Source organism: Gigantopelta aegis, chromosome 10 (genome assembly GCF_016097555.1).
Source record: "Gigantopelta aegis isolate Gae_Host chromosome 10, Gae_host_genome, whole genome shotgun sequence".
NCBI classification, from domain to species: domain Eukaryota; kingdom Metazoa; phylum Mollusca; class Gastropoda; order Neomphalida; family Peltospiridae; genus Gigantopelta; species Gigantopelta aegis.
In genome coordinates, this window is record NC_054708.1 from 60,244,328 (window position 1) to 60,258,130 (window position 13,803).

At 36.1% G+C, this 13,803-nt stretch overlaps 1 protein-coding gene across 1 annotated transcript; it reads left to right on the plus strand.

Annotated features, from left to right (window-relative positions):
- The first annotated feature begins 59 nt into the window (after nt 1–59).
- Nucleotides 60–6,893, plus strand: LOC121382562 (ankyrin repeat domain-containing protein 53-like). Its single transcript, XM_041512028.1, has 4 exons — nt 60–505; nt 1,936–2,135; nt 3,970–4,134; nt 5,277–6,893. Exons 1-4 carry the CDS (start codon nt 278–280, stop codon nt 6,313–6,315), a joined length of 1,632 nt encoding a protein of 543 aa, XP_041367962.1. The 5' UTR covers nt 60–277; the 3' UTR covers nt 6,316–6,893.
- The last annotated feature ends 6,910 nt before the right edge of the window (nt 6,894–13,803 follow it).

Sequence of the window (13,803 nt, forward strand, 5' to 3'; positions counted from 1 at the left end):
AGGAAATTGAATTATGGGATTGCAGTCTGCATTCATTAACACAAAGTTATGGTCCAAATTGAAAATACAGGTCACTTTTAATGACGAGTATCAATGTATGGTGACTCCAGATTCTAATATAGCTAATATAATATTATAATATGTATTAAAAGTGTTTCAATAATATGTTTACGACAACCGGAAGGCAGCAGGTGCGCGTTTTTCGGCTTGGGAGCAACGGAAGTAAAAAGAAAGTTTGGCATTAAACATAAATTGTTTATTAAGTTTATATTGTACAATGTCATCCGAAGGAACAGTAACGCCAAAAGTATCGAGTTCAAGTGGTCTAGGTCCCACATCAGCAACGGGTACGACAAAAAATGCCCCAGTTCAGCGACAACGACGGAGTAGAGTATCAAGTGAAAAGAAAATCGCCGATGATGAGTTGATGGCAGCAGCCATTGGAGATGTTGAATGGTTGAAGCAAAGTCTGCGAGATGGCAAACATTTAATTTTTGACAAAAATGTACTTAAGAAATTTACAGAATCTTATTTTGTCAGAATGTATATTAGAGTTCTTCAGGCCTCTTAGAATTCAAAATTTGTGTAAAGTTTTAAAGGTTATGCAAAAAGAAATTCAGGTTATCCATTTAGTTTTTACGTAATCCGTCATGACCATGTAAATGATGTCGTAAATACAATGTGTGAAGAAAAATGGTTACGCAAAAGTATACTTACACAAGTGATACACGGATGAAACTGAATTTTCAGAGGCCTGGTACAATACATAACCACTTAACAACTACCATAAATTACTCTCCTACATTTAATTACTCTTAGATTTCCCCACATTTTGTCCAGACAGAAATCCTGAAAACACCAATGTTACATTGACATATATTCCACAAACTAGCATAGAAATTGTGAAAACGTCATTACATTGACATATATTCCACAAACTAGCATAGAAGTCATTTGCTGAAGAAAAGGGGGGGGGGGGGGGGGGGGAGGTAGACAGTTTATGACAAATATTTTTGTTGAGCAACCACCGTTCACCCAGAACAAACAGATGTCTTTGTTGCATTCCATGGCCGGTAAAACTAATAGAAACTTAAAGAAAATCCTCTTCTTGGTTTTAAGTATGTAACCTCTAGAGGCACTGATTTTCCGTTTCAGATTTTTCCCTTTTTCCGTTTCATAATGTTACAAATTCCGTTTTTTTTCCGTTTCAGTATTAAACAAATTCTGTTTTTGTTTCACTCACACACACACATACAGACCGCAATTAATTGCTGGTATAAAATAAATAAATATGCAATGAGGCAAAACATGTCAGTAGTTTGTATTTATTTTTGGTTTAAATTTAAACACGAATACGCCACGACACAGACTTCGGACATTTTCTTGATTATGGTAGCCCCACTCCTATGGCTAGTGATATTCAATGCTGGGCTAGTAAATAACTACTATTGCCATGCCAGACAGGGCTTCTTGATTATGGTAGCCCCACTCCTATGGCTAGTGATATTCAATGCTGGGCTAGTAAATAACTACTATTGCCATGCCAGACGGCTAGTGAAATAAGAGGTCAAATGTTGCAGTTAAGTTTATTTTGTAAATTTGAATATCCTACCCCCACCCCAACCCCTAATGTTAGTAAGTTCTATCTCCCTCTTTAGGTGACATATCTGATTATTATTATTATTTAGTAAAATTGTATTTACTTAAAGTAAAGTAGGGCTAGTGAATTTTAAATTGTAGCTAGTAAATTTTGTAAATCACTGATCCCATGGCTAGTGGATTTTATAAAAATTCTAGAAGCCCTGCTAATCAGTTTCCAATCGACTAGACATATCACTAATCAAGATTTTGTAAACAAAATGTTCCCTACACACACACACACACACAGATATATGTATATATATATATTACATGAATTCTCATATTTATTTATAGGGTCTAACAGCACTCCATCTGGCATCAATTCATGGGCGACTAGAATGTCTTAAGCTGTGCATTGATAAAATAAAGATTGACATCAATCTGCCAAGTTCTACCGGTTGGCGAGCCATCCACCTCGTCATAAGCAACCAGACTGGAAAACGATCATTGCAATGTTTGACATACTTGTTGGAAAAAAAGCCTGATGTAGTAGTGTAAGATATTGTAGTTTGGTTGACCCATACATAGTGTGATGTTGTGCAGTGCATTCTCAATTTACTTATATTGTGAACGGCACAGTGTACTGCACGTTGCTATTAGTTTGATTTTACTAAAAAAAAACTCAAACGAAACTTGCACTTACACAGTTAACTTTTCACATCGCAGAGAGCAATCAGTTTTGGTTGTGTTAATTTCAGTGGGTGGTTGAGATTAGGTCTTCATCATGGAGCAGCCAATCAATCACTTTTAATCAATCTCAGATATATGGGTTATTGTCATGTGATATCAAAAATCTCACACAGTGTATTCTCCAGTTGGTATGTAAGAAGTTGCCTTGGTTGTTTTTAAAAATTAAGAATTTGTCTTACGGTAATGGAGAACATTTTGTTTAGTTACTCAGTATCACATTGTTATTGGCTGTGCAAGTTTCAGAGATTGTTATACAATTCTCTAACTTTAAATACTAGCTGCTAATCAATTTTCAAACACGGGCATCAAAATAAGCAATATGTGTCTGATAACTCATGTACAGGTTACCACAAAATACAGACCTAGGCCCAGTTCCACGAAGCGATCTTAGCTCAAAGATCAACTTTGGTACATAACTACCTTATGCACTTAAGATGATCTTAGTGCTAAGATCGCTTTATGGAATGGGGCATTGGTATCCTATAGGTTACGGCCCATTCATATTTTCATTATTACTATAGAAGTCCTTCACAGACACACTGATATCATCAGGATTTTTTTCGAATACGATTGTTATGTCAAAGATTGATGTGTGAAACTATATTTTCACAAATTGTGAAGCTATGAGTGAAAATAAGGTTTTCACACATCACGAGTTGACATAAAAATTGTATTCGAAAAAACACTATGAAGTGGTCTATTTATTATATACATATTTCTTAATTTTTGATTCGCCATGATATATTTCTTCAGATGAAACTTTTCCAGAAAATTAACTGGACCATAGACTTTTTAAAAGAAATTTGAATAAAAATTATCTTTATTTAATTATTAAATTAACATTTATTTAATAATACTGCTGTGCAAACATCCCTGACAAAGTGATCCTCCAGAAAGCACAAAAAAAATTAATCACACGCCGTTAAATTTTAACTTGCACGCTCAGTGACAGAACATTGTGTCATCATTATTTAGCTTCATATTAAATTCATTTTAGATATTTTATCGTAATTGCACTTCATATCCCATTTTCACAGGTACAGTTGTTTAAATTACATTTTTTCATTTTTCAAATACGATCAGATGCATCAGTAATTATCAAGCTTAAATACGAACAAATGACACCATGGGAGATAATTTAATCATGAACTTTTACAAAAAAGTAAATACGATTTCTATAATTTCATTGTAGCTAAAATACAGTGAAAATATGACTTTTCACCGAATATCACTTTTATGGTTTCTGTAGATCTATATATTTCACTGTTATGTATATAATAAACTTTGTTATTTATTTATTTATGTCACTATTCTCACTCTACTGTATTTAAATAACACCCAATTGATCAGAATTTAGGTGGTGTAGGTTTAATTTAATAAGATTTTGTGGAAAACGAAATACCGTTCTCAACTTTTAAAAAATCTAAATGACCATTCTCGACTTATTTTGATGTCTGCAAACTAATAGCAAATGTTGTGAATTAAAATTTTGAAACTAGTTTACTGACTGAATAGTTTACCAGTAGTGTGTGTGTGTGTGTGTGCAGTATATGTTATTATTGTATACAACTTTACATGCTATGTATCTCACATTAAAAATGAGCAGCTGATTGTATTTCAAGTTTTATTTGACCACAGTTGCAATGAGGATGGAATCACCCCAGTGCACCAAGCGGCCAGTGAGGGACATGTGCAGTGTCTAAAGCTCCTAATTGAACACGGCGCCGATGTTCATGCAAGAGACTGCCGTGACAATACACCACTAGACCTGGCAAAACTGTGGGGCCATAGAAAATGTGCAAGGTTCATATTTCTTTAGAACTTAACTGTTTAAGGGGAGCTATCACGTTTGATTCCCTTCACTCCTCTGAGACTAGTTCAAGGAGGATCATTTTTATCTCCCCTTAGAATGTGAATTTGTATAGTAATAGCTTAAATAACACCTCTCCCCTCATTCCACCCCCATTTGCAGCCATTGTAAGATGTTTCCGACTAACAAAGTCTTTTTGGTTGAAGATTAGTGTTTTTGCTGCCTAGTATAAATAAAGGTATTAACATTTTTCTAGAGTATTTTAGAAATTTAACTCTGGTTTGGGATGGTTGAATGGGAACTGATATATAGAATGTAGGTTTAATATTTTCCGTCATTTCTTGGCTAAGTTTGTTTCAGTGCATGATTTGTAAATAGTTTCAGGTATTCAATATGCATTAAACTGCTGGCACAGTATTGCCAATATGCTGAGATTGTTCTGACTTGATCTGTTGTTGAATTTTAAATTGTCTGAGAACTTTAAATTTGTGTAACCCATTTTGAAGGTTACACCACATAATATCCAGTAACCCATTTCATTTTGTGTTGCCCATTACAACCAAGTAAATTTAATGTGCAAAAGAGTCTATGCATGGCTAGGGATTTTCGAAGCTATCTTAGTGAGCACTACGAAATCATAAAACCATCATAGGCTATGATGTCAGTACAGCACGTCATAGGTTATGACAGTTTTACAATTTCATAGTGCTAAGATAGCTTCGAAAATATGGGCCCAGAATCTTGAATATAAGTCTGTTTATCTGTGTATTTAAAACACTTCATTGTACATTAATACACATGGCTGTTGTTATTAGCCCCCTACCAAGTATTTTGTGTATAGCTGTATCATGTACAGATCAAGTTAAACTTTCATGGCGATTTACCCATTATTCACAGAGTTATGGCCCTTGAATTTAGGAGATATGAAAATTTGTTGTGCCTGGTAGGGAACATGTATTACTATAGCAGTACACTCAGAATGCTTGTTTTCATTACATAAATTGTCACATGTTGTAATAGCTGCAGGGTTTAAGTAGTAGTCAGATCTTGAAGAGTGGTTGCATCATTGAGATACATCTGAAAGAAATAGAAGTAAAGCCTCTGGTTTGTAATACGGTATTTACGGTATTTACAGAATCCTGGCAGCCGAGATGTGGCATCAGAACAAGGACTATGTTGCTAAAGAACTGTCACAACTGAAGAAACTGAAGATGCAGCACGTGCTTCAGGAAATTGAAGACGATGAAGAATTCCAAGCAATCCGGGATGATCAGAAGGAGAAAGCTTTTCAGCAGTGGCTCAAGGAACGAAATCTGGAGGAGAAACCAACTGGGCCACAACCCAAGGAGGATCAGCAGCAAGGACTCCAGAAAGCAAACAGCAAACAGTCGGAGGGTGTTCGAGCAGCAAGTGTTGCCTTTGAGGAGAAGAGCACCACACCGACATCAGCAGCTTCCTGGAAGAGAGAAACTCTGTCGAGCGGTCTGTCTGGAGACATGTACAGGGATTATGATGAGGATGAGTCCAAAAAACAGAGAGAGGTTTCAGATGTCACTGCAGTTAAACCACCACCTAAAAGTGAACAATACATTAATCCCAACCCGTGGAATAAGTATGCAAAGATGTGTGAGAAGGAATATTTGCCCGTCCTAAAAGATTTCTATCCTCGCGATGAATACACCATGATGCCTAAACTGAAATCTTTTCCAAAGTACTACACCGGTAAGTTTGAGCACCTGCTGACCATGTCCGACATTGATGTTTCCAACAAACCTTCAGCCACGGAAAAGTTACGCAAGCCTGATCTGCCAAAAGATGTCATTCAAAAGGAGCTGGCTAAAGATCCAAGCAGTCATGAACGTCCAATTGTGTTTAAGCCCAAGTGCATCTATGATGTTGTCACAAAGCGTAAATATGATCCAGATGTCATACCTTCCAGTGAGACGCCCATGCATCTTTCAGATGACTTCAGATCGTTTCTTGTCAAGAACAGCATCAAAATTTCTGTAGATGAGTCAGAAGCATCATGCAGCAGTGGGTCCCCTAATCTGGATGCTTTCCCTCGAGAGCTGGTAGCCAACACAATCAAACAGATGTCCAAGCCAGATTGCTTTCCCAACATACAAGGACCAGAGTATGAGATTAACTTTGGAGACATCAGTGGAGTGTTTTGATCCGTTAGATGCCAGTTCTTTCACTAGATTGTTAAAAAGGTGTAAAATGATGATGGTGTGAAATAGGCTTTAGTGGAAAATAATATATAATGCTGCATAATGAAGGTAATTTTTACAAAGTGGGCTGCTGTGTTTCTGAGATCAAAATAAAATGATTCTGTGGTGCATTCCAAGTAAATTTTGGCATTGAAATCAACATTTTGAATTGTACATGTTAATTTATCATTGTTATGTTTTTTAATAACCAAAAAACCCCACCACTTTGAAGGATAATTTCTGCCAACTATAAAATGTCCAATAATCTTGATACTCAGTTTACATTATGCAATATGATCACAACATTTTATTGCAAATGAAATTCATCAGTTGTCAGCTTACTTTGAGACGTCTATAACTTGTATGAATATTAATAAACATGCCATCTACTTAAAACTGACTGAATGGCTTATCAGGATTTTTTGATTTGCAGTGTGCAATCTGTTCATTTATAAGCATTCAAGTATTTCAACCCTTTTATGTGATAGTGTGCTAAACTTGTATTGTGGTTGTGAAAAATAAGAAGCAAGTGATAACAAAAATATTGTTTTTATTGGTGATTAGCAGATTTTATTGTCAGAAGCAACCAATGTGTTCAACAATTACATAATGAAAAATCTGGCATTTTTCATTTACACCCCCCTCCCCCCATATATAGAGGATTCATCACAGGTGTTTTTTAATATGAAAAATATCTTATTATATTTTACATATTAAAAAACATGAGTAGCGAATTCTATTTATTCTAAAACACTTGTAAACTAACGTTTTCATTCAGTATTTAGTAAATTACAGTACTAAAGTCCCCTCCATTGGTAATATGATGTCATTACGATTAGCCACAAATTACGTTGACATCACGCACTTTAACTAAATCTTATGAACACGTTACTACAAATGACTCATTCACAGCAACACATTATTACTGAGAAACCGTGAACATTTGCATATACCTTTAAATTTGCATACCATTATTAACCAAGTTAATACACTAAATTATCACATGGGTTTATGACATGGATATCATGGGTAAGTTATAGGATAAAAAGTTTTATAATGCTAATATCACTCCCTCCTTTAAAATTACTTAATACTTGCAAACACCCCATCCATTCCCTGTCTCTGTGACTTAGTTTGACCAACTTTATTGGATTATGGGGATTAATTTGGTTTATTTTCTTTGGTGTTAATTACTACAGAGAAACTCATTTGTTACGGAACAAACCCATCACTGGTGGTATTTTACTTCATGAATAAAAATAAGACATTGTTTTGAAAATGTTCTGCAACTCTTGACAAAAAATGCCTCCCTCCCCACCCTCCCATAATATTTCCTAATGTTTCTCATATTACTCCCAGCTCCCCCACAAGCATTGTTGAATGGCCCCTTGATGGCTATTGGGTAAGATTTGCCATGATTTATTAGTTTTATTCAAACTATAATATCTACATGGTTGTAGCTTTGACTTTGAATACTGTTATGAGAAATATTAACATCTGTAGGGATTTATCAACATTTCATTTTATTACCTCTAACATCATGAAATATTTTGACAGGTAAAAAAAACCCATCACGTTGAATCTCTTCAACAGTTTAGTAGTTCTCAGTTTCAATCTAAATCATTCAAAACATTTTCAAGCTGCGTTTGATATACAGTGTACTTCTATTATTTCAGAAGTATATCATTTTCTTTGCGTAAAGTCAGTTATGGCATCTGTTTGTGTTTAGTGGAATATAAATCTGATACAATATGCAAGGTGGACGTACAGACAAAAACATTAGGGCACAATAATAGTGTCTTCTCAAAGCAGGTCAAATTATGGTGTGGCGTTTGTTTGTCTGTGTCTGTCTGTCTGTCCATCCATAAACGTTTAGTTTTCATGGCATATCTTTCTTATCAATTCATGTAGAATCATCAAACCTAGTATGCAAGTACATTTTTGGATGGCAATGTGTTGTGTATCATAACTAGGTCACTCTGAATTCCTGTTTAAGACTATACGTCAAAATTGCCAAATGTTTGACATCCAATAGCCGATGATTAATAAATCAGTGTGCTCTAGTGGTGTCATTAAACAAAACAAACTGTTAGGTCACTGTGACCTACTTTTCACACATTACTGTACATTATAGGAAATCCTCTTTACGTAACAATTCATATAGGATCATCCAGAGCTTCTAGATTATGGTAGCCTTACTCCCATGGCTAGTGATATTCAATGTCAGGCTAGTAAATAACTACTATTGCCATGCCAGACAGAGCTTCTAGATTATGGTAGCCCCACTCCCATGGCTAGTGATATTCAATGTCAGGCTAGTAAATAACTACTATTGCCATGCCAGACAGAGCTTCTAGATTATGGTAGCCCCACTCCCATGGCTAGTGATATTCAATGTCAGGCTAGTAAATAACTACTATTGCCATGCCAGACAGAGCTTCTAGATTATGGTAGCCTCACTCCCATGGCTAGTGATATTCAATGTCGGGCTAGTAAATAACTACTATTGCCATGCCAGACAGAGCTGCTAGATTATGGTAGCCGCACTCCCATGGCTAGTGATAATCAATGTCGGGCTAGTAAATAACTACTATTGCCATGCCAGACAGAGCTTCTAGATTATGGTAGCCCCACTCCCATGGCTAGTGATATTCAATGTCGGGCTAGTAAATAACTACTATTGCCATGCCAGACAGAGCTTCTAGATTATGGTAGCCCCACACCCATGGCTAGTGATATTCAATGTCGGGCTAGTAAATAACTACTACTGCCATGCCTGACAGCTAATGGACTTGTTTTGGTCAAATGTCTCAGTTAAGTCTATTTTGTAAATATGAATATCCTGCACTCACCCCAACCCTCCAATGTTAGTGTTTCTAGCTCTCTATCGACCTCTTTAGGTGACATATCTGATTATGACTATTATTTAGTACAATTGTATTATTATTAACTTAAAGTAAGGTAGGGCTAGTGAATTTTTAAATGTGGCTAGTAAAATTTTTTAATCACTGATCCCATGGCTAGTGGATTTTATGCATGTACAAAATGGGATGGTGGCATGTTGCGTACCATAACTAGATCACTTCGACCTACTTTTCATCAAACTCCTGACAGGAGTATCAATTACCTCACTGGTACTCTTGTTTATATTTTATGGGGGTGTAACTGCCTACTCCCCCCTGGCACTCCACTAGGTATGGCCCTAATATGAGTCTACTGTGATTTATGGAACACACTGATCTTGCCATACGTTGCCCCTTTGAAACGTTACATGTTGCTTTACTCTGCATATATCAGCATTTCCCCAATATACATTTGTCAGCATTATTCCTTACAATAGTATCAGCATTATTCCTTACAATAGTATCAGCATTATTCCTTACAATAGTATCAGTATTATTACCTGTGTTTATTAAGCATTGATTGATTTGTTGCCAAGGTGAAAAATGCAATATTTAAAAATTTAACTAACAAGTATTGCTCTGTTATTTGTTCATAGTATATGTAATAACATATTTTTTCTTACATTAATATTTATTGTGTATTTTTCTAGCATGTGATTGCTTTTTGTTTCAGGGTGTTTTGTTTTTTAGTGAACATTTTTGTGCCTTGTTAATCCAAAATATTTGGATAAATGTCTTAATATTACGTTACGTTCATCTGAAATGTTTTATATACATGTGTGTCTGAAATTTTGCAGTGTCTTGTTTATTCTGTTATTATGATAATTTGTATCAACCGTTGTTCAAGACTTAATGTCTTCTTCATTAGAACCTATTTCAATAATGTGTCTTAACATTTTCATGATTGGTATTTTCCTCATCCAAACCATACATATTTGATAACACTCTTAGATTTAGTGTGTTGTCATGATATTTCCAGAATCATATGTCTTAGCATTCCTCATTTCAGTGTCTTAACATTCCCCATTTCAGTGTCTTAGCATTCCCCATTACAGTGTCTTAGCATTCCCATTCCCCATTTCAGTGTCCCCCATTACAGTGTCTTAGCATTCCCCATTACAGTATCTTAGCGTTCCCCATTACAGTGTCTTAGCGTTCCCCATTACAGTGTCCTAGCATTCCCCATTACAGTGTCTTATCATTCCCCATTTCAGTGTCTTAGCATTCCCCATTTCAGTGTCTTAGCATTCCCCATTACAGTGTCTTAGTATTCCCCATTTCAGTGTCTTAGTATTCCCCATTACATTGTGTCTTAGCATTCCCCATTTCAGTGTCTTAGCATTCCCCATTACATTGTCTTAGCATTCCCCATTTCAGTGTCTTAGTATTCCCCATTACAATGTGTCTTAGCATTCCCCATTACAGTGTCTTAGCATTCCCCATTACAGTGTCTTAGCATTCCCCATTTCAGTGTCTTAGCATTCCCCATTACAGTGTCTTAGTATTCCCCATTACAGTGTCTTAGCATTCCCTATTTCAGTGTCTTAGTATTCCCCATTACAGTGTCTTAACATTCCTCATTTCAGTGCCTTAGCATTCCTCATTTCAGTGTCTTAGTATTCCCCATTTCAGTGTCTTTATTAAAATAAAATGTTTTAACAGCCAGCAGTTTTAGTATATTGTTTTGTTCATCTAACCTTTTAATGTATACATATCAGTTTTAGTGTCTTTTCATCCAAGCTTTTTGATATCAGCATCTTAACATTCATAAATTTTAGTGTCCCTGCAGTTTTGTTGATGTAGTAACACCAGATGTTACTCCAACAATTATTCCCTCCCAGTAGTGAAATTAATCTGTTAGCTTCCATTGTTTAACAGCAGTGACAGTTTTGTAATAGAATTCTAAAAAGTAACAATTTTCTGTGATTACTGGGTAGTAACATTTGTTTCGATGATGTCATGAAAACCAATCACTCTGGTTTAAAGAATGTTGTACCATGACAGGACATGGACATGGACATGGACATTGACAGGCTTTCGATTAAGTTAAAAGTTTCTTACACACCCGTGTAAGGGATGACCCACTGTGGATCAATATCATCTTCAACATACATGTATGTTGTAGATCACTTCTGAGACTTGTGATTGGCTGTTCCTAGATCATGTTCCAAGTGTACCAAGTAACCATAAACAGATGACATTATTTTAGTAGATCATAATTTATGTCTATGGTGTCATTAACTTATTAACCTTCAAGCCAATGCTGAGGCTTTTTGTTCTGTGTTTTCTGGTTAAACTATATTAAAAACAACTTTTTAAGAATGTGCCCATTGGAGATGATTTATTGTACAACTCGTGGTTTCCAAAAGTATCTAACTCACTTTTGCTCGTTACACACATTTGTCAACCACTCGTAAAATAACTTGTATTCAATGGGTACTCATGTATTATTGTCTATATCTCACATGTACTGCCATTTCACCCCAGTACCTATATAACTGAAATGATACAGTCAAAACATCATCATCTCAACCTGTTATGGGGGTGGGATGTAGCCCAGTACCTCTATAACTGAAATGATAGTCAAAACATCATCATCTCAACCTGTTATGGGGGTGGGATGTAGCCCAGTACCTCTATAACTGAAATGATAGTCAAAACATCATCATCTCAACCTGTTATGGGGGTGGGATGTAGCCCAGTACCTCTATAACTGAAATGATAGTCAAAACATCATCATCTCAACCTGTTATGGGGGTGGGATGTAGCCCAGTACCTCTATAACTGAAATGATAGAGTCAAAACATCATCATCTCAACCTGTTATGGGGTGGGATGTAGCCCAGTACCTCTATAACTGAAATGATACAGTCAAAACATCATCATCTCAACCTGTTATGGGGTGGGATGTAGCCCAGTACCTCTATAACTGAAATGATAGTCAAAACATCATCATCTCAACCTGTTATGGGGGTGGGATGTAGCCCAGTACCTCTATAACTGAAATGATAGTCAAAACATCATCATCTCAACCTGTTATGGGGGTGGGATGTACCCCAGTACCTCTATAACTGAAATGATACAGTCAAAACATCATCATCTCAACCTGTTATGGGGGTGGGATGTAGCCCAGTACCTATATAACTGAAATGATAGTCAAAACATCATCATCTCAACCTGTTATGGGGTGGGATGTAGCCCAGTACCTCTATAACTGAAATGATACAGTCAAAACATCATCATCTCAACCTGTTATGGGGTGGGATGTAGCCCAGTACCTCTATAACTGAAATGATAGTCAAAACATCATCATCTCAACCTGTTATGGGGGTGGGATGTAGCCCAGTACCTATATAACTGAAATGATAGTCAAAACATCATCATCTCAACCTGTTATGGGGGTGGGATGTAGCCCAGTACCTCTATAACTGAAATGATAGTCAAAACATCATCATCTCAACCTGTTATGGGGGTGGGATGTAGCCCAGTGGTAAAGTGCTCAATCTAGGATCAATCCCCATCAGTGGATCCATTGGGCTATTTCTTGTTCCAGACATTGCACCACGACTGACATATCAAAGACCATGGTATGTGCTACATGTCTGTGGAATGGTGCATCTAAAAGATCCCTTGCTACTAATGGAAAAATGTAACAAGTTTCCTCTCAAAGACTATATGTCAAAACTATCAAATGTTTGACATCCAATAGCCGATGATTAATAAATCAATGTGCTCTAGTGGTGTTGTTAAACAAAACAAACTTTAACTCAACCTGTTATCTGTTTAACCCAGGAAATCTTGAGTTTGAAAATAGTTTCATTGTTAATTTTCACCAAAAACCAATGTTTATTTCAATCCATTATTATTTCGAGTCATTTTCTTTGATCCTTTCAACATGGAAATAATGACATTAACTGCATATTACAATATTTTATACTTTTAATTTTTTTTACTTTAATTTGTTATGGAGGGGTTGTTATACTGTGAATTGTCACAAATAGGCAGTGTTTGACCAGAATAAAATGGATAAGTTGAGCTAAACTAGTACCGTAATTAGCTCCTGTAAACCGGTGGGTCCATGTATATTCATTGTTGATGGTCAAATCGCACTAAAAACCACATTTAAACCAAATGTGTTATTTGTCATCCATTGCAGAACAAAATGAATCTGAAAAAGAAAACTGGTAGCCCACTGGGCTATCAATTCAGAAAGTGTGGTAGTCCAAACCACTTTCTTGGTAGCCAAATCACCACAGACTACTGCTAAGGTCGAGCCCTGTATTAAAGGGAAGCATAATCGTACGAGACAGGGAGGGCTAACCTCAAATTTGAGCAAAAGTGTGCTAACCTGAGACCTTTTTACCATATATTTCCATTGTTCTACCCACAAAATAAGTTAATGGCACAGACCCTAGTTTCAGCCCGTGAAAAATGGACACTACTTTTAATTAATAAACAAACATGCAACACACATTTGGATACGGTTATAACACGCAGAAGCTAAAGTCTGTGATGTTTAAACATGACATACCATCTAAAAATAACTAGAG

Bases quoted from the DNA above. Each gene is read 5' to 3' on its own strand.
- LOC121382562 (XM_041512028.1), top strand. From the start codon at position 278: ATGTCATCCGAAGGAACAGTAACGCCAAAAGTATCGAGTTCAAGTGGT. The intron at 2,136-3,969 runs GTAAGATATTGT...ATTTGACCACAG, and splicing joins AAAAAGCCTGATGTAGTAGT to TTGCAATGAGGATGGAATCA. The intron at 4,135-5,276 runs GTTCATATTTCT...CGGTATTTACAG, and splicing joins GGCCATAGAAAATGTGCAAG to AATCCTGGCAGCCGAGATGT.